This window comes from Procambarus clarkii, chromosome 42, assembly GCF_040958095.1.
Source record: "Procambarus clarkii isolate CNS0578487 chromosome 42, FALCON_Pclarkii_2.0, whole genome shotgun sequence".
Taxonomy (NCBI): domain Eukaryota; kingdom Metazoa; phylum Arthropoda; class Malacostraca; order Decapoda; family Cambaridae; genus Procambarus; species Procambarus clarkii.
In genome coordinates, this window is record NC_091191.1 from 35513129 (window position 1) to 35535937 (window position 22809).

General features: G+C 42.5%; 1 protein-coding gene across 1 annotated transcript in view; it reads right to left on the reverse strand.

The window, feature by feature from the left end:
* LOC138373532 (putative neural-cadherin 2) overlaps positions 1–22004 on the reverse strand; it is a 172221-nt gene extending 150217 nt beyond the window's left edge. The window contains exon 1 of the mRNA XM_069339750.1: positions 21878–22004. Within this exon, the coding sequence (XP_069195851.1) occupies positions 21878–21971 (94 nt within the window). The 5' untranslated portion in view covers positions 21972–22004. The remainder of the gene's footprint in view (positions 1–21877) is intronic.
* Positions 22005–22809: the final 805 nt, after the last annotated feature.

Here is a 22809-nt window from a genome sequence, read left to right on the forward strand (position 1 = left end):
ACCTGCGGAGGTGGGCATTGTTGGTCCTCTCTTGTGTGACCAAGGAGACTCCGGTGAATCCAGGGAGTCGGAGGGGCTGAGTATTTGGGCCTTTGAGCCCCTAGCAGCCGAGTGTTAGCAGAGCCCCGGACCACCCACCCCCACGTGACAATATATATATATATATATATATATATATATATATATATATATATATATATATATATATATATATAATATGAGAGAGATAGAGATATTCCTCTTTTATTATTTTTTATTGATGCCTATTACCTCACATTCCTATTACCTTGCGTTACTTCCGGGAATCAACGTCCCCAGGCCCCGATCTCTGAGCAATACTTTTCTGTGCCTTCATTATTCCACTTTGTCTTCCAGGCTGATGCTTCACCATTCCATAAAAGTGTAGAATGAGTTCGTAATTATATTTGTAGTGCGGGTATTCGAAGGCAGATTTGGTGTTGGAGTTCAACTGGCAATTATTTGTATTTAGGATTTACTTGGTGAAGCGTTTGGTGAGGCGCGCTTCGAACATGGGAAGTGAATGAACTGTTTTTCGGAAAAAGGTTGAACGTATAGAGTTGGGAGTCCTGCGAACAGCCCATCATCAAAACAAAGAGCCGTCGGGTTTTCAATATGTTTGTTAAAAAATAGCTATTCCAGTCAGCAATTGTTTGCATTTTGACAAACACTGTTTAAATCAGCGTTATCAAAACACTTTACGTAATTTTATCTATCCTTAACAATTTATAAATTAAAAATGTTTAATAACTATTATAAAAAGAATTGACTTATTAGAGGAATAAATGGCACCAGCTGTGAAAGAAATTAATTACGAAATCCTAAAGAACTGGCTGATAAACTGTGTTGATACCAAAACTCCTATTCAGAAATTTCATGTGCCATGATAAATTCCTCATAGAATGTCGGATCCAAAAGTTATCCCTATCAAGAATAATCGAAACTCAGTGGAAACTAGAGACGAAGAATCACACCTCACTTTAACCTCATACACCTCACCTTAACCTCACACACCTCACCTTAACCTCTCACACCTCACCTTAACCTCTCACACCTCACCTTAGTCTCACCTCACCTTAACCTCACACATCTCACCTTAACCTCACACACCTCACCTTAACCTCACACACCTCACCTTAACCTCACACACCTCACCTTAACCTCACACACCTCACCTTAACCTCACACACCTCACCTTAACCTCACACACCTCACCTTAACCTCATACACCTCACCTTAGCCTCATACACCTCACCTTAGCCTCACACACCTCACCTTAACATCACACACCTCACCTTAACCTCACACACCTCACCTTAACCTCATACACCTCACCTTAGCCTCACACACCTCACCTTAACCTCACACACCTCACCTTAACCTCATACACCTCACCTTAGCCTCACACACCTCACCTTAACCTCATACACCTCACCTTAGCCTCACACACCTCACCTTAGTCTCACACACCTCACCTTAACCTCATACACCTCACCTTAGTCTCACACACCTCACCTTAACCTCATACACCTCACCTTAGCCTCACACACCTCACCTTAACCTCACACTTCTCACCTTAGTCTCACACACCTCACCTTCACCTCATACACCTCACCTTAACCTCACACACATCACGTTAACCTCACACACCTCACCTTAACCTCACACACCTCACATTAGCCTCACACACCTCACCTTAACCTCACACACCTCATCTTAACCTCACACACCTCACCTTAGCCTCACACACATCACGTTAACCTCACACACCTCACCTTAACCTCACACACCTCACCTTAACCTCACACACATCACGTTAACCTCACACACCTCACCTTAACCTCACACACCTCACCTTAACCTCACACACCTCACATTAGCCTCACACACCTCACCGCTTTTGATACAGCAAACAGAGAAATCATACTGGAACAGCTTGCCGAGCTGGGAATACAAGGAAAATTACTGAAATGGATAAAGGGCTATTTGTCTAATCGAACAGCAAATGTTTTGTTTAATGGTGTTAAAAGCACAGAGAGCAAACACCTTGAACTGGGAACTCCACAAGGAGGGGTCCTCAGCCCTTTGTTGTTCAACGTTATGATGCATAAACTTATTAAAGATCTTCCAACTAATAATGAAGACACTGTCATTTGTTATGTTGATGATATATGTTTACAGGCTGCCTCCGAGCCTAGAATGCAAGTTCTGCTCGACGCTTTTGCTACTAAAGCTGAGGAATGTGGCCTCCTTATCTCTGTACAGAAAACTCGTGCCCTCATTCCATGTGGTATTCCACCAATCAATTATCATATAGATGGGCGAGCACTTGAGAACTGCGAGTCTTACAGATACCTTTGTGTCCCCATTAACGACCCTGGGTACCTATCTTCTCTCAAGAGGAGACTTTGGGAGAGATTAAAGCCCTTGCGGATCCTTGTTGGTGTCAATCATGGAATTATCGTGAGACTTGCTAGAATGTTTTATGTCCCTTTTATACGCTATGTGATTGACCACAATGCTCTACATCTCACACTGCATACTGACAAAGAGCTGAAATCTCTTGAAACCTTGCAAAATGAAGCTATGCGTCTCATCCTTGGGGCTCCAAAGTCCAGGAGAATAGTTAATATGAGAGCAGAGTTAAAATTACCGACCATAAGTGAGAGAATTTTGTCTATTAGCACAGTTTTTGGCGTGAAGGCATTGAGTAGATCTAGACAACACATGACATTTCAAGCTAAACTTTCTAATATGCTGCACTCATCTGAGGTTTATAGAAGAACGAAATTTGATTATGTATTTTGGTTCTACAAGGTAGCCAATACCATGAAAATATTATATATGTATCCAACTCAATTAATGATTAATCAACCAATTACTCCATGGGATAACTGGGATCTATCAGTTGATTTTGTAAATGCGCCCAAGAAAGATAGTGTGCACTCTACATTATTAAAACAGTTAACCAGTTAACACTGAAAAGCATCACTGAAAGTACTCAGAGTGTCGGTAACGATGTGTATCAGTGCTATACCGACGGCTCTGTAGAAGAAGGTGGACGATGTACCGGATGTGCATGCAATATATTTCAACAATCTTCTCTCGTACATACAGCAATGAAGCGCGTCAATGACTGGGCAAGTACAACTCAAACCGAACTTGCAGGCATATACCTTGCCACTGAATTTTTAAAAGACAAAGGCAGTGGACTTATATACTGTGACTCGCAGAGTGCACTCCTGGCATTGAACGCACATAGTAGTGACACCCAGAAAATAGTCAGTGATATTCGAATGAATGTTTTAGTTGCTAAGGAAAACAGATTTGAAATTAAATTACTATGGATACCATCGCATGTTGGCATCTCAAGGCATGACACTGTTGATATGCTTGCAAAGACAGCCTGTAGAAAACAAGTGGTAGAAATTGATATGGATGTTTCATTAGCAGTGACAAAGAGAATACTTAAACAAATATCTAATGAAGATCTCACAGACCTAACAAATTCACAAAGACCGGAAAGTTGTAGCATTAAATATTATGATGGATATCGTGAGGAGACAGTCACATATGGGACTAATAGAACAAGAACCCGGCAATGTGATGTTATAGTGGCCAGAATAAGCCTGGGATATAGACGTATCTGGCAGCTTTCTCAAAACCCAAATGTCGAGTTCACAATGTGTCAACTTTGTGAAAGAGAAAACATTCTCTCTCTTGAACATTATATTGTAGAGTGTCCCATATTGACTCTTTTTCGCCCTCCTGGGCTAAGGTATGCTGAACTGTGTAATTACTATATGAGTACTGGAACACTTGATAATATATTGGACTTGCACCCAAGATTTACCATGTAATGTATCAATTATACAATGTATGTGATGTAAGTATATAACCTGAGCTTGTAAAAGCATCTTCAGTGATTAAGTGCTTAATTGCACACTAGTGTCTCTATCAGCTATCTCACCCTGTCAGAGTAAGAGAGACAAATGTATGTGAATGCATGTGTGTGTGTATATATGTATGTATATATGTATATGTACGTTTATGTGTGTGTTTGTGTATGTATATGTATGTGTATAAAGTATATATGGAAGCTGATCAGATTTACATTTCGCATTTGTAAATGCACAATAATGACACTATGTAAAAGACACATCAAACACTTTATGTAGGGCATACGTAAATCTGTGTATCTATGTATTTACGTATGTAGGTTAGCTTAGCATTTTAAAAGTACCGAATCACCTTCTGTGGTTGATTATTCAATAAACCCCTGAACTATATGTTTAACACATCTCTAACCCTGCCCATGGAGGACAGAAGAAAATGTATATATATGCTGGTTAACATTGTAAATGTGTGGCCACGTCTGTGGTAGAAAAAAAACTCACCCTAGTCTCACACACCTCACCTTAACCTCACACACCTCACCTTAGTCCCACACACCTCACCTTAGTCTCACACACCTCACCTTAACCTCACACACCTCACCTTAACCTCACACACCTCACCTTAACCTCACACACCTCACATTAGCCTCACACACCTCACCTTAACCTCACACACCTCACCTTAACCTCACACACCTCACCTTAACCTCACACACCTCACCTTAACCTCACACACCTCACCTTAACCTCACACACCTCACCTTAACCTCACACACCTCACCTTAACCTCACACACCTCACATTAGCCTCACACACCTCACCTTAACCTCACACACCTCACCTTAACCTCACACACCTCACCTTAACCTCACACACCTCACCTTAACCTCACACACCTCACCTTAACCTCACACACCTCACATTAGCCTCACACACCTCACCTTAACCTCACACACCTCACCTTAACCTCACACACCTCACCTTAGCCTCACACACCTCACCGCTTTTGATACAGCAAACAGAGAAATCATACTGGAACAGCTTGCCGAGCTGGGAATACAAGGAAAATTACTGAAATGGATAAAGGGCTATTTGTCTAATCGAACAGCAAATGTTTTGTTTAATGGTGTTAAAAGCACAGAGAGCAAACACCTTGAACTGGGAACTCCACAAGGAGGGGTCCTCAGCCCCTTGTTGTTCAACGTTATGATGCATAAACTTATTAAAGATCTTCCAACTAATAATGAAGACACTGTCATTTGTTATGTTGATGATATATGTTTACAGGCTGCCTCCGAGCCTAGAATGCAAGTTCTGCTCGACGCTTTTGCTACTAAAGCTGAGGAATGTGGCCTCCTTCTCTCTGTACAGAAAACTCGTGCCCTCATTCCATGTGGTATTCCACCAATCAATTATCATATAGATGGGCGAGCACTTGAGAACTGCGAGTCTTACAGATACCTTTGTGTCCCCATTAACGACCCTGGGTACCTATCTTCTCTCAAGAGGAGACTTTGGGAGAGATTAAAGCCCTTGCGGGTCCTTGTTGGTGTCAATCATGGAATTATCGTGAGACTTGCTAGAATGTTTTATGTATCTTTTATACGCTATGTGATTGACCACAATGCTCTACATATCACACTGTATACTGACAAAGAGCTGAAATCTCTTGAAACCTTGCAAAATGAAGCTATGCGTCTCATCCTTGGGGCTCCAAAGTCCAGGAGAATAGTTAATATGAGAGCAGAGTTAAAATTACCGACCATAAGTGAGAGAATTTTGTCTATTAGCACAGTTTTTGGCGTGAAGGCATTGAGTAGATCTAGACAACACATGACATTTCAAGCTAAACTTTCTAATATGCTGCACTCACCTGAGGTTTATAGAAGAACGAAATTTGATTATGTATTTTGGTTCTACAAGGTAGCCAATACCATCAAAATATTATATATGTATCCAACTCAATTAATGATTAATCAACCAATTACTCCATGGGATAACTGGGATCTATCAGTTGATTTTGTAAATGCGCCCAAGAAAGATAGTGTGCACTCTACATTATTAAAACAGTTAACACTGAAAAGCATCACTGAAGGTACTCAGAGTATGGGTAACGATGTGTATCAGTGCTATACCGACGGCTCTGTAGAAGAAGGTGGACGATGTACCGGATGTGCATGCAATATATTTCAACAATCTTCTCTCGTACATACAGCAATGAAGCGCGTCAATGATTGGGCAAGTACAACTCAAACCGAACTTGCAGGCATATACCTTGCCACTGAATTTTTAAAAGACAAAGGCAGTGGACTTATATACTGTGACTCGCAGAGTGCACTCCTGGCATTGAACGCACATAGTAGTGACACCCAGAAAATAGTCAGTGATATTCGAATGAATGTTTTAGTTGCTAAGGAAAACAGATTTGAAATTAAATTACTATGGATACCATCGCATGTTGGCATCTCAAGGCATGACACTGTTGATATGCTTGCAAAGACAGCTTGTAGAAAACAAGTGGTAGAAATTGATATGGGTGTTTCATTAGGAGTGACAAAGAGAATACTTAAACAAATATCTAATGAAGATCTCACAGACCTAACAAATTCACAAAGACCGGAAAGTTGTAGCATTAAATATTATGATGGATATCGTGAGGAGACAGTCACATATGGGACTAATAGAACAAGAACCCGGCAATGTGGTGTTATAGTGGCCAGAATAAGCCTGGGATATAGACGTATCTGGCAGCTTTCTCAAAACCCAAATGTCGAGTACACAATGTGTCAACTTTGTGAAAGAGAAAACATGCTCTCTCTTGAACATTATATTGTAGAGTGTCCCATATTGACTCTTTTTCGCCCTCCTGGGCTAAGGTATGCTGAACTGTGTAATTACTATATGAGTACTGGAACACTTGATAATATATTGGACTTGCACCCAAGATTTACCATGTAATGTATCAATTATACAATGTATGTGATGTAAGTATATAACCTGAGCTTGTAAAAGCACCTTCAGTGATTAAGTGCTTAATTGCACACTAGTGTCTCTATCAGCTATCTCACCCTGTCAGAGTAAGAGAGACAAATGTATGTGAATGCATGTGTGTGTGTATATATGTATGTATATATGTATATGTACGTTTATGTGTGTGTTTGTGTATGTATATGTATGTGTATAAAGTATATATGGAAGCTGATCAGATTTACATTTCGCATTTGTAAATGCACAATAATGACACTATGTAAAAGACACATCAAACACTTTATGTAGGGCATACGTAAATCTGTGTATCTATGTATTTACGTATGTAGGTTAGCTTAGCATTTTAAAAGTACCGAATCACCTTCTGTGGTTGATTATTCAATAAACCCCTGAACTATATGTTTAACACATCTCTAACCCTGCCCATGGAGGACAGAAGAAAATGTATATATATGCTGGTTAACATTGTAAATGTGTGGCCACGTCTGTGGTAGAAAAAAAACTCAACCTAGTCTCACACACCTCACCTTAACCTCACACACCTCACCTTAGTCCCCACACACCTCACCTTAACCTCACACACCTCACCTTAGTCTCACACACCTCACCTTAACCTCACACACCTCACCTTAGTCCCACACACCTCACCTTAACCTCACACACCTCACCTTAGTCTCACACACCTCACCTTAACCTCACACACCTCACCTTAACCTCACACACCTCACCTTAACCTCACACACCTCACCTTAACCTCACACACCTCACCTTAACCTCACACACCTCACCTTAACCTCACACACCTCACCTTAACCTCACACACCTCACCTTAACCTCACACACCTCACCTTAACCTCACACACCTCACATTAGCCTCACACACCTCACCTTAACCTCACACACCTCACCTTAACCTCACACACCTCACCTTAGCCTCACACACCTCACCTTAGCCTCACACACATCACGTTAACATCACACACCTCACCTTAACCTCACACACCTCACCTTAACCTCACACACCTCACCTTAATCTCACACACCTGCAAGCTCACGGTGGGTTACTTAAGTGTGGAAGTAAATTACCATCTCATAATGGTAATAATTAATAGACATCAAAACATCGTTTTGCAACAAATATATCCTAATTAAAATTTCACAGGTCATCTTAGCATTATTCAACCTTGAGAGCCATACTCATTCCCAGCTGGTATGAAGGACAGTCAGAGAATATTCTGTTGATATCAGGATGCATGAATTTGTGTAAATATCATTGAAATCCGGTTGTATCTATGCTATTACGTATTATTTAGGTCAAACTAGATGGATTTTGGTAGATCTTTGATGTAATTTCTGTCAGTGATGTTTTACTGTCACGTGATTTTGTGTAGCTAAAGGGAGAAGACCTATTGCATCATGCATCAGCGAGACTGTGATTGGTTCTCCAATATTTTATTTTGCCCCATTGTTATGTTTACAAATCTCTATTTTTATCTATTTTAAACATTTGCACACACACACACACACACACACACACACACACACACACACACACACACACACACACACACACACACACACACACACTCACACTCACAAAAAGGGTTCCCAAAGAACACTTCTTCTGTTTCCTGATCCGAAAGTTGCCCGCGTTATGTTCCTAATTTGCATTTCAATCGACCTGTGCCCTTCTAGAGCCCTGGTTAATTCCTTCTAACCCCGCAGCCGGTGCGCAGTAGGAAATAAGAAGACCGCAGATAACCACATTCACTCTCTGGAGTTTGGTTTGGATGGCTTCTGGATGCTAAGCTTTGTACATAAGGAATCCACAAGTTTAGTCACACCTTTGTCTACGGTTGTTTCATATCATACTAGGATCATATTTCTTGTACTCCAAAGTCCTCTGTAGCCTGTGTTACACAAAGTCCCCTGTAAGCTGTGTTACACAAAGTCCTCTGTAGGCTGTGTTACACAAAGTCCTCTGAAGGCTGTGTTACACAAAGTCCTCTGTAGGCTGTGTTGCACAAAGTCCTCTGTAGGCTGTGTTACACAAAGTCCTCTGTAGGCTGTATTACACAAAGTCCTCTGTATACTGTGTTACACAAAGTCCTCTGTAGGCTGTGTTGCACAAAGTCCTCTGTAGGCTGTGTTGCACAAAGTCCTCTGTAGGCTGTGTTACACAAAGTCCTCTATAGGCTGTGTTACACAAAGTCCTCTGTAGGCTGTGTTACGCAAAGTCCTCTGTAGGCTGTGTTACACAAAGTCCTCTGTAGGCTGTGTTACGGCGTGTAAGAACTTTGATTTATAAGTTGTTTCGACTTATAATGTAGTAGATTATAAGTCGAAATCTGTCTTTAGCCAATTAAAACAAATCAATATATGACTTATACGTTGTGAAAGCGACGGCTTTCTCTCTTTTTTATGATGGGCGGCGCTGACGAACCAAATTCTGAACCTGAAGTTGAATACGCAATAACTTAGGCAAATCATTACAGTTCTATTTGATCTGAACAGATTACAAAACTTTCATTTGTAGACATAAAATGAATTACATTTAGCTTTTAATCCGATTAATAATATGTTGATAAAACACTGTTTAGTGGTAATAGTAACAATAGTAGTCACAAGTAATAGTAAGAATATTAGTTAAAAGTACAAGCAAAAGTAACAATAGTAGTTAAAATTACTAGCAATAGTAAGAATAGTAGTTAAAAGAATTAGTAATGGTAACAATAGTTAAAAGTGTTGATAATAGTAAAAGTAGTAGTAATGACAGCAGTATAAGTAATAATAGTAAGAGTTTAACAAAGTGATCAATTAGTAACTTGATCAATCAGTGACACATCACGTTAATATGAATTCTTTGTGCAATGAAATCAAAGCGTTGGATGTAGACCTCCCATACCACAGCCAGAGTGCATGAGGGTATACCGCAGCCAGAGTGCATGAGGGTATACCGCAGCCAGAGTGCATGCGGGCATACCGCAGCCAGAGTACATGCGGGTATACCACAGCCAGAGTGAATGCGGGTATACCACAACCAGAGTGCATGCGGGTATACCACAGCCAGAGTGCATGCGGGTATACCACAGCCAGAGTGCATGCGGGTATACCACAGCCAGAGTGCATGCGGGTATACCACAGCCAGAGTGCATGCGGGTATACCACAGCCAGAGTGCATGCGGGCATACCACAGCCAGAGTGCATGCGGGCATACCGCAGCCAGAGTGCATGCGGGTATACCACAGCCAGAGTGCATGCGGGTATACCACAGCCAGAGTGCATGCGGGTATACCACAGCCAGAGTGCATGCGGGTATACCACAGCCAGAGTGCATGCGGGTATACCGCAGCCAGAGTGCATGCGGGTATACCACAGCCAGAGTGCATGCGGGTATACCACAGCCAGAGTGCATGCGGGTATACCACAGCCAGAGTGCATGCGGGTATACCACAGCCAGAGTGCATGCGGGTATACCACAGCCAGAGTGCATGCGGGTATACCACAGCCAGAGTGCATGCGGGTATACCACAGCCAGAGTGCATGCGGGTATACCGCAGCCAGAGTACATGCGGGTATACCACAGCCAGAGTGCATGCGGGTATACCACAGCCAGAGTGCATGCGGGTATACCACAGCCAGAGTGCATGCGGGTAATGTGTGAAGCACTAACTTAGTTTCACTGGAAACATCAGAACGCCCCCCGCAGCCCCCCGTGATCATTTGAATCGCAGGTTGCATTTCTTCTGAACAGGTCGTGGTTTAAGGCGCGTGATCCCCAGTGTGCAGGTTCTAATGCTCCTCATGGCTCCTGCTGATCTTCTCAATAGTATCAGAAGACGTAAAGTCAACAGCAGCAGGAGCTAAAGTGACACGGGACGTTCTTATGACATAAGACACATCCTTATGACAGTGTCGGCTGTCACTGCCTTATGACAGTGTCGGTTGTCACTGCCTTATGACAGTGTCGGCTGTCACTGCCTTATGACAGTGTCGGCTGTCACTGCCTTATACCAGTGTCGGCTGTCACTGCCTTATGACAGTGTCGGTTGTCACTGCCTTATGACAGTGTCGGCTGTCACTGCCTTATGACAGTGTCGGTTGTCACTGCCTTATGACAGTGTCGGCTGTCACTGCCTTATGACAGTGTCGGCTGTCACTGCCTTATACCAGTGTCGGCTGTCACTGCCTTATGACAGTGTCGGCTGTCACTGCCTTATGACAGTGTCGGCTGTCACTGCCTTATGACAGTGTCGGCTGTCACTGCCTTATGACAGTGTCGGCTGTCACTGCCTTATGACAGTGTCGGCTGTCACTGCCTTATGACAGTGTCGGCTGTCACTGCCTTATGACAGTGTCGGCTGTCACTGCTTTATGACAGTGTCGGCTGTCACTGCCTTATGACAGTGTCGGCTGTCACTGCCTTATGACAGTGTCGGCTGTCACTGCCTTATGACAGTGTCGGCTGTCACTGCCTTATACCAGTGTCGGCTGTCACTGCCTTATGACAGTGTCGGCTGTCACTGCCTTATGACAGTGTCGGCTGTCACTGCCTTATGACCGTGTCCGCTGTCACTGCCTTATGACAGTGTCGGCTGTCACTGCCTTATGACAGTGTCGGCTGTCACTGCCTTATACCAGTGTCGGCTGTTGTCGTGACGCTGAACCCCGGTTCATTCCGAGCACAGCGAATACACAACACATAACACCTTGCCTCAGCAACCGTTACTACCACCGTGTTCTCCTACACACACCAGACCCTTGAGGCGTACCACTAGGTTTGTACTGGAACACAATGAATGAACATACGGAAGGTATTTAAAGGCCGTCGGGTTTTGTCATTTAATTACAAAGAATAGACTCTGACAAATAATACTATATTAATTAACATACTCTATTAGGTCTAACATACTCTATTGCACTTCCAATACCCATAGACCACTTGACCTCCACGATCACCACCCACACTCATAACTTCCGCCTAAGTCCCTAATACGGAATGATTACTACAACGCTCCACACCCGGTTAGTCTTACATTCAATACTCACATACTGCAGACTTAACTTGGTCACTAAGATCACAACAGGCTCTCGCATAGCTGTCTGCTACACTTCGCTGCTGCCACAAACGGGGATCCAAAGGACTTGCTAGTTCCACCTCCACAATCAGACTGACTCCAGTCAGCCATCTACCTCAACCATTTCACCCCACCTCTCAAGGAAGGTATAATCCGATTAACCTTATCCCTAGAGAGGTAATCTTGTTCCTAGAAGCCTGACGAAGAATAATTCCTCTTTCCAGGAATTAATCATTTGGCTAAACAGCTTCGGTCTTAATCCATTGACCTTTCTTAGATATGTGATCCATAGTCTGTCTACTTACATGTACTTTCAATCATCATTCGTTAAGTGTTGTAGTAATGATCCTCTAGCTAATAATTCCTACTAACTTGTGGATTACAACACTGTCACTGCCTTATGACAGTGTCGGCTGTCACTGCCTTATGACAGTCTCGGCTGTCACTGCCTTATGACAGTCTCGGCTGTCACTGCCTTATGACAGTGTCGGCTGTCACTGCCTTATACCAGTGTCGGATGTCACTGCCTTGTACCAGTGTCGGATGTCACTGCCTTATACCAGTGTCGGCTGTCACTGCCTTATACCAGTGTCGGCTGTCACTGCCTTATGACAGTGTCGGCTGTCACTGCCTTATGACAGTGTCGGCTGTCACTGCCTTATGACAGTGTCGGCTGTCACTGCCTTATGACAGTGTCGGCTGTCACTGCCTTATGACAGTGTCGGATTATCCAGATTTAAGGATAATCAGACGACACTGCTCCCTAGGCTTTGCTGTCGACCAGATCGACTTCCCCAATAATCTCCACTCTAGTGATGGGCTCATCAGATTACCCATCACTCCTGGCTTGTTACTTGCCAAAAACATATGATAAAGGGAGCATAAAATTCACAATTCCCTGTATGAATCCAAATACACTGACTTGTTGATGCCGCCGCACGCACGGTCCCCGTACTGATTACACAAGGAATAAAGCCTCTTTCTCCCTTACATTCTCAAGGACAACCTGAGAGTCAGCGGGAAATGTAAATAATCTTTCTAATTCTTGAAGAGCGTAAAGCACTCGCTACGTAAGTCCTGGTCATGAGAGCAGTGAAGCCAACGTGACTTTATCACGAGGACAATAAATCCCACTTGGCCATAGGGATCCTTAATGCGCCTGGAAACCTCTCCTGGGTCAATATTTTAGATGTATGGATTTTTGCTAAATAGACATTACGACATCCCGTCTCTTAGTATATACGTCACAGTAATTATATCATCGCATCTGAGGGTATTTACACTACAGTATATATATGATAACATCTGTGGGTATTTACACTACAGTATATATATGATAACGTCTGTGGGTATTTACACTACAGTATATATATGATAACATCTGTGGGTATTTACACTACAGTATATATATGATAACATCTGTGGGTATTTACGCTACAGTACTTACAGATTAAAGCTAATATTTACAATTGGATGATTATACCGTTCTTCTGAGTGCTGTGACGCTCTGGTAAATATTTTTTCGGCGAACAGAAGACATTCTTCCCACATATTTACTCTTGCGATATTGATTTATGTATATTTTTTACTATTTTACTGAACCTTAGAACGGCAGGGAAAGGTATGGGTATACACACAAATCGTGATATACATCATTTGTATAATAACACTGCGATTAGCCTAATGTGCTCATTTACACACACCTGGGCAAGGTAAGGTAATTGTCAGTCAAGAGCGTTTAGTCAGAATGACTGTTAAGCATTTGGAGAGGATATGAGAACAGGACTAGAATTAGGTTATGAGGACAGGTTAAGAGCTGGGATATGAGAACAACACTAAGAGCTGGGATATGAGGACAACACTAAGAGCTGGGATATGAGGACAACACTAAGAGCTGGGATATGAGGACAACACTAAGAGCTGGGATATGAGGACAACACTAAGAGCTGGGATATGAGAACAACACTATGAGCTGGGATATGAGAACAACACTAAGACCTGGGATATGAGAACAACACTTAAGAGCTGGGATATGAGGACAACACTAAGAGCTAGGATATGAGGACAACACTATGAGCTGGGATATGAGGACAACACTAAGAGCTGGGATATGAGGACAACACTAAGAGCTGGGATATGAGAACAACACTAAGAGCTGGGATATGAGAACAACACTAAGAGCTGGGATGTGAGAACAACACTAAGAGCTGAGATATGAGGACAACACTAAGAGCTGGGATATGAGGACAACACTATGAGCTGGGATATAAGAACAACACTAAGAGCTGGGATATGAGAACAACACTAAGAGCTGGGATATGAGGACAACACTAAGAGCTGGGATATGAGGACAACACTAAGAGCTGGGATATGAGAAATACACTAAGAGCTGGGATATGAGAACAACACTAAGAGCTGGGATATGAGGACAACACTAAGAGCTGGGATATGAGGACAACACTAAGAGCTGGGATATGAGGACAACACTAAGAGCTGGGATATGAGGACAACACTAAGAGCTGGGATATGAGGACAACACTAAGAGCTGGGATATGAGGACAACACTAAGAGCTGGGATATGAGGACAACACTAAGAGCTGGGATATGAGGACAACACTAAGAGCTGGGATATGAGAACAAAACTAAGAGCTGGGATATGAGAAATACACTAAGAGCTGGGATATGAGGACAACACTAAGAGCTGGGATATGAGGACAACACTATGAGCTGGGATATGAGGACAACACTAAGAGCTGGGATATGAGAACAACACTAAGAGCTGGGATATGAGAACAACACTAAGAGCTGGGATATGAGAACAACACTAAGAGCTGGGATATGAGAACAATACTAAGAGTTGGGATATGAGAACAACACTAAGAGCTGGGATATGAGAACAACACTAAGAGCTGGGTTATGAGAACAACACTAAGAGCTGAGATATAAGGACAACACTAAGAGCTGGGTTATGAGAACAACACTAAGAGCTGAGATATAAGGACAACACTAAGAGCTGGGTTATGAGAACAACACTAAGAGCTGGGATATGAGGACAACACTATGAGCTGGGATATGAGGACAACACTAAGAGCTGGGATATGAGAACAACACTAAGAGCTGGGATATGAGGACAACACTAAGAGCTGGGATATGAAGACAACACTATGAGCTGGGATATGAGGACAACACTAAGAGCTGGGATATGAGGACAACACTAAGAGCTGGGATATGAGGACAACACTAAGAGCTGGGATATGAGGACAACACTATGAGCTGGGATATGAGGACAACACTAAGAGCTGGGATATGAGAACAACACTAAGAGCTGGGATATGAGGACAACACTAAGAGCTGGGATATGAGGACAACACTAAGAGCTGGGATATGAGGACAACACTAAGAGCTGGGATATAAGGACAACACTATGAGCTGGGATATGAGGACAACACTATGAGCTGGGATATGAGGACAACACTAAGAGCTGGGATATGAGGACAACACTAAGAGCTGGGATATGAGGACAACACTATGAGCTGGGATATGAGGACAACACTAAGAGCTGGGATATGAGGACAACACTAAGAGCTGGGATATGAGAACAACACTAAGAGCTGGGATATGAGAACAACACTAAGAGCTGGGATATGAGGACAACACTAAGAGCTGGGATATGAGGACAACACTATGAGCTGGGATATGAGGACAACACTAAGAGCTGGGATATGAGGACAACACTAAGAGCTGGGATATGAGAACAACACTAAGAGCTGGGATATGAGGACAACACTAAGAGCTGGGATATGAGAACAACACTAAGAGCTGGGATATGAGGACAACACTAAGAGCTGGGATATGAAGAGAGGAAATGTGAGGACTGCGAGGCGATGTTGAACACAACACCGTCGCTCTGCTGATCAGTACAAGTGGGTAGACTACTAACGAAGCTGCGATCTGTGAGTAATTAGCTTTCATATCGTTAAAAAGACTGTCATTACATATTTACAGACAACAGCGTTGTTCCGTGAGCATCTCTTAAGGGTTTTAAGTGAGCCAAGCTATCACACTCAGGAGGGTTGGTAGTTCAAAACCTCTCTCCTAATTAGCTGTTGACAATCCTAAAGCACGAGTAATTCAAATGGATACTTATCAAAATATATGTGATGGTCTGAAAGCATATTGCTTTCAGCTACTGGCAACTGGCAAGATAACGGATAGGTAGGTACATGGATAGATGAATAGTTGGGTAGATGGGCAGATGGAGGTATAGATTCTTAGATCTGTGATGGATAGATAGATTGATTGATGGATTGACAGATAAATGGACGAATAGATAGATGGACAAATGAGAGAAGGACAGACCCGGGAAATGCCGAGTATCTCCCTAGTATATATATATATATATATATATATATATATATATATATATATATATATATATATATATATATATATATATATATATATATATATATATGTATATATATATATATATATATATATATATATGTATATATATATATATATATATATATATATGTATATATATATATATATATATATATATATGTATATATATATATATATATATATATATATATATATATATATATATATATATATATATATATATATATATATATATATATATATATATATATATATAAATCAGGAACACAAATGCGAACAAGCCTGAATGATCCCCAGGCATACCTGCAACTGAAAACTCATTCCGCAACTGGACCATTCAGGCTTGTTAGCATTTGTGTTCCTCACGTGTGCCCCCCTAAATGAGGTGATTTGGTAAAATACTATGCCCAAGATTTCCATCAGAGTGCCGGAGGGCTGATGGGCAAATAGCCTCGGCTACCATCAGCTTTTTGTCCGGTCGTGATGGTCGAGTGGATTAGGTGCCCTGTACACCAGATGCATAGCACTCCTGGCAGTATGGGTTCGAATCACTTCTGGGGTGTGAGTTTTCAGTTATATATATATAATATATATATATATATATATATATATATATATATATATATATATATATATATATATATATATATATATATATAACTGAAAACTAACCCCCTCCAGAAGTGACTCGAAGCCATACTGCCAGAAGCAATGCATCTGATGTACAGGATCCCCTAACCACTCGACCAACACGACCGGACAAAAGGGTGTGAGTTTTCAGTTGCATATATGCCTTGAGACCGTTCAGGCTTGTTTGCATTTGTTGATGCGAACAAGGTTGAGGGCTTTTCCAGAATTGATTTCAGCAGGCTGTCGTACTCTTCTAATTTAATGTTATTGAAAGATAGCGAGCATCTAAGAAAGTAGGTCAGCCTGGGGAGGGACAAGCATCTTGTACTGAGGTAAAGTGCATCATGAGCATCTATGTCTTCAATCCTCTCATTCATCCTCTTCAGGTCAGTGATCATCTTACCCGGGACCTCGTCGATGGCATTCCCTCCAAGAGGAGCTCCTAGAAGTGTGCTGTCTTCAGGCTTGGTTATATGAATATCATGCAAAACAACCTTTATTCGCTCTATTGTGTGCTGGTTGGTGGAGGTTATTAGGCACTTGGAAGAGTTCAGTGTGAGGCCTAGACTTGCTCCTTGCTCCTGAATTATTCTTATGTCGTCCAGAAGGGAGTCTGGGGAGCCAGCTAGAGTACTATCGTCCAAAAACCTAATGTTGAGCTCACTGGACAGGTTATCAGTGACTTTCTTGATGACTAGGCAGAAAAGAAAAGGAGCAAGAGGGTCCCCCTGTTGGACAGCTTCTTGCGATTCAGTTTCATGTTCCCTGAATAATAGATTTAGATTCTTGCTGTAACATGAGTTTACAAACGGGTAGAGGGAAGGAAAAAAGTGATGAACCGCACTAAGTACTGCATCCCTTCTTACCAGATTGAAAGCATTTTTGAAGTCCAGTTTTATCAGGGCTTTTTCATCTGTAATGTTGACAATGAAGGCTCTAGCTGCATGAGCCGCTGCCTCACACCCTTGGGGAATGCCAAACCCAAGCGGTTTTGGCTTCAGCATGTCTGGTGTGGCCTGGCTAACTGTTCTAGCTGCAGCCATAGCGACGAGGCGCCGGAGTGAATTGCCCTCAGCTATCGGTCTGATTCCTCCATCTTTTTTCCTCAAGGCACAGAGGATAACACCAAAAAGAGAGGTCATGTGTCTCTGGTATGTTGCCAGCTAGACATGTGTTGGAGAATCGAGCTAGTTCCACCAGGAGGCCCTGTGTAATGTCTCCCAGTGCTGGGTTGAGCATTTGTTTGATGTGGTTGGGTCGTAGTCCTTTGAACCTACCTACTGATCCTGGTGGGAAGGATAAAGCTGCTTTATGCACCACGGATTCGAGCACACACAGGGGTTCTGCTCTGGTGACACCGACTAGGGGAACACTGTCGTCACGTAGAACTCTGGGTGGGTGCTTTTCTCTCATGGCTTGTGCTGCATTGGCATCTCTGGTGGCAACTGTGTCCTCGCAGGTGATGACTCTGATCGCCCCTTTTGTGTTGCCATCTTCTATTTTCCTGCTGACTGTTGCTCTGATTTTAGATGCCTCGGTTCTGCTGTTGATATCTTTCCAGCGGTGCGTGTTTTTGGCACGGGTAGGGAGGAGTGCCTGGTTGTCCTCTCTAGGAAAACTGTTTATAGCCATAATGACTGAGGAGGTTAGTGATTTGTCTCTACTTGCTGGGACAGCTAGGCATATGTTACCATACAGGAGAAGGTTGTGCCATACTTGAATGGTTCTGGGAGAGTAATTAACCCTTGCCAAGAGGCTGGATAGTTTGGCTGCCGCTTGGGGACAGGCAGCTTTTGGGATATGCTGCAAGGTTCCAACCGATGACGCTTTGACTTCTAGTAGGTTCTCAGTCGAAATAAAGCTGTTGGAGGTGTTTTCCCTGCCTGCTGTTGTGGGGTATTGATTGATACTCTCTTTGGGAGGGCGCCCGGATACTGGGTTCCGTTGTGGACATGTTTGCCCACATCCCCCTTATTCTTGAGACGACACCTTGTCACACACTTGGCATGTGTCGTTCCTATCGCTGATTGATGGCTCCTCTTGACTGAGAAGAAGCCTAGCTGTCACTTGTGGCCTGCGACCTCGGCGGGCGCTGGGTGGGCGTTGAGCGGACGCTGATAGGGCGCTGGGTGGGTGCTGGGCGGGCGCTGGGTGGGTGCTGGGCGGGCGCTGGGTGGGTGCTGGGCGGGCGTTGGGTGGGTGCTGGGCGGGCGCTGGGTGGGCGTTGAGCGGACGCTGATAGGGCGCTGGGTGGGTGCTGGGCGGGCGCTGGGTGGGTGCTGGGCGGGCGCTGGGTGGGTGCTGGGCGGGCGCTGGGTGGGCGTTGAGCGGACGCTGGTCGGGCGCTGGGTGGGTGCTGGGCGGGCGCTGGGTGGGCGCTGGGAGGGCGCTGGGTGGGCGTTGAGCGGACGCTGGTCGGGCGCTGGGTGGGTGCTGGGCGGGCGCTGGGTGGGCGTTGAGCGGACGCTGATAGGGCGCTGGGCGAGCGTTGGGCGGGCGTGTGTATGTATATATATATATATATATATATATATATATATATATATATATATATATATATATATATATATATATATGCGAACAAGCCTGAATGGTCCCCAGGACTATATGCGAATGAAAACTCACACCCCAGAAGTGACTCGAACCCATACTCCCAGAAGCAACGCAACTGGTAACTACAGGGCGCCTTAATCCGCTTAACCATCACGGCCGTCAAAAGGAAGTGATAGCCGAGGCTATTTGAGCCACTTCCCCGACGGCAACTCGGATGGTAATCTTGGGCATAGCATTTCACCAAATCACCTCATTCTTTGGGGCACACGTGAGGAACACAAATGCGAACAAGCCTGAATGGTCCCCAGGACTATATGCGAATGAAAACTCACACCCCAGAAGTGACTCGAACCCATACTCCCAGAAGCAACGCAACTGGTAACTACAGGGCGCCTTAATCCGCTTGACCATAATTACCATTATATATTCATATATATATATATATATATATATATATATATATATATATATATATATATATATATATATATATATATATATATATATATATATATATATATATATATATAAGGCACTACTCTCCTAAACACGAGAGTGAAGTATACAACTTTAGAACACTTTCCCACCAGGAGACTCGAACCCTAGCCAGCACAGAAGCCTTCCAGCAACTGGCATAACAGGTACGCCTTAACCCGCTCCACCACCTGCTCAGACCCTTAAAAGAGATGGTAATTTCGGAGTATTTATATACCAAAGCGTTCTGCTTTGTGTCTGGAGAGTTTCTCATGAGTAGGCTGGCCGTTTTTCTGGTTTTATAGTAAATCGTCAGTTGTATCTTCTGATTTTTGTCTGTAGGGATAACGTTTCTACTGACAATATCTTTCAGGACCTTTTCCTCCGTTTTATTGGCTGTGGAAAAGAAGTTCCTGTAAAATAGTCTAATAGGGGGTATAGGTGTTGTTTTAGTTGTCTCTTCAGAGGGAGGCAACCTCTCCTGCGAGGCACTACACATCAAGAAGTCAACACCAGCAATCAACAGCCAATTAATACACAACTATATTCTACCCACTTCAAGACTCCGCTCTAATATAGAAGCATCAAGAAATATGGGCCAATAGGCCCTCTGCAGTTACTTCCATTCTTACCTTCAATACCCATTGTTTCGTGTTCTATCCTGTGTTGAAAGTTTTGTTCACCTCATCCAAAACTGTTGTAACATATCACCTCACCCAAAATGCGGGTATAAAATGAAAAATGAAAGCTGTTTAAATCATTGCATAGTAAGAACTCTGTTTAGTGTTTGCAGGTTATAGTTGTGTGTGTGTAAACTAAAAGTCTTTGAAAATGTAATAAGTTGTTATGAAACGCGTTTAAGTGTTGCGTCAGAGTTAGAAATAAAAATGAATTTTGGAGAATTGATTTTTCAATTACCATCAACAGTGAAAAGAAACATAAGAAATATCGAGAAAATTCGTGTTAAAATTATTAATCTTTCTTTTTCGGTCATATATATATATATATATATATATATATATATATATATATATATATATATATATATATATATATATATATATATATATATATATATATATATATAGTGTGTGTATGTGTGTGTGTGTGTGTGTGAGGGTACCACCTTAGGTGCAATTGTAGGGACCTATTGCCTCGGAGAAGAAAATAAAGAGTATTCAGAGAAAATCTTGTGGATTCTCACTGAACACTTTAACATTTTCTTGTCCTACCATCCCTATACCTTATATATATATATATTCATGACCTTTTATTACAGTTTTTCTATATGTCACCAGGCAGTAAAACATGAGCAATGGTGATGGTAATTCATAGGCAGAACAAGCATCAGCAGCTAAACAAAAGAGCAAGGGTGTTGCGACCAGGTTAAGAGCCACGTTTAAGATGAAAGGCAACACTGTGCCAGGGACATAAAGATCCCGGAGACAAAAGTTAATATAAGCTACGCTTCTACACCGTCGTGTTTATGTTTTAAAAATAATGTAAGCTGGAATAGCAGGCAGACAGGCTGGCACAAGGCACAAGGATGTGGAATTATCAGACACTTATGAAACGGAGTAAGGAGCACTAGTGGATGAAGTGGAGGAGTAGAAGTAGTAGTAGTAGTAGTAGTAGGAGGAAGAGGAGGAGAATGTTGTGCCGAAAGCGGAGGAAAAGGAGGGATAAGAATGGGAAGGGGTAGTGCCCGAAGTGGGAGAGGATGAAGGGAAGGAGGAGGAGGAAGATGAGGAAGGGAAAATGTAAGACGAAGAGGAGGAGGACTGGAAGAAATAGTTTAAGGGAAGAGTACAAGAAAAATGAAGGTGGACTCACCCATCCAGGTGCTGTTGGTGATGATCTGGAGGATGCTGGCGGGATCCATGATGAATAGTTGATGCTCCCAACTATATCTCACTCTCCTCAGCATTCATTAACGATCGTTTCAGGTGCAAAGGTCTAGTTGCATCACTAAGAACCGCCAGAGCTCACTATGCCTCAGCATGCTGGAGTTTGTTTACAAATCTCAATGTACAATGGGTAAATCTGAGAGAGTTCTATATAAAATATGTTTTCAAATCCGAGATTGTTTTGGAATACTTGCTAAAATGTCGATCGCAGGAGTGTATGTATGGCTCATCTCCCTGTCGGATTAATTCAGATCTAACACTCCACCACTTACGATTTTTGTATATGAATATAATCTGTTTTGTTCATCTTATTCAGAATTTTTTCCGTCTAATACACTATACACAAGTTATCTTCCAGTTGTTTACTGCCTCAATCAATGTGTCGCTCGTAGAAATAATTTACATCATAGTTTTCTGCTGAATAGTGAGTGTCATTATGTTCATTAAACTTTATAGATAAATTATATATGTCTTCTTATATATTAAACACAGTTATACATCGACACTATTACCTATTTTAACAAGTAAAACATAAAATATTTAGACAACTGAATCCGTGCAGGTTTTCTTAATACCTTTTTGTTATTATTTGATAGTGCAAAAGTATATCTCAAGATCTCCTTCAAGATGATTTACTCAATGTCAGACCATCACTGGAATATGAAACACCGGTGTGGATTCCGCAACTTATGAAGCACAAAATAAACACTGTAGAGTAAAGAGATTAACGACAAGAAGAGTGCTAGAGCTAAGGGAGTTGAGGATAAATTAAGGGAACAAAATACCTCAACCATGGAGGAGAGACACAGATCACAACATACAAGATACCTAGAGTCAGGGACAAAGTAGACAAGAACA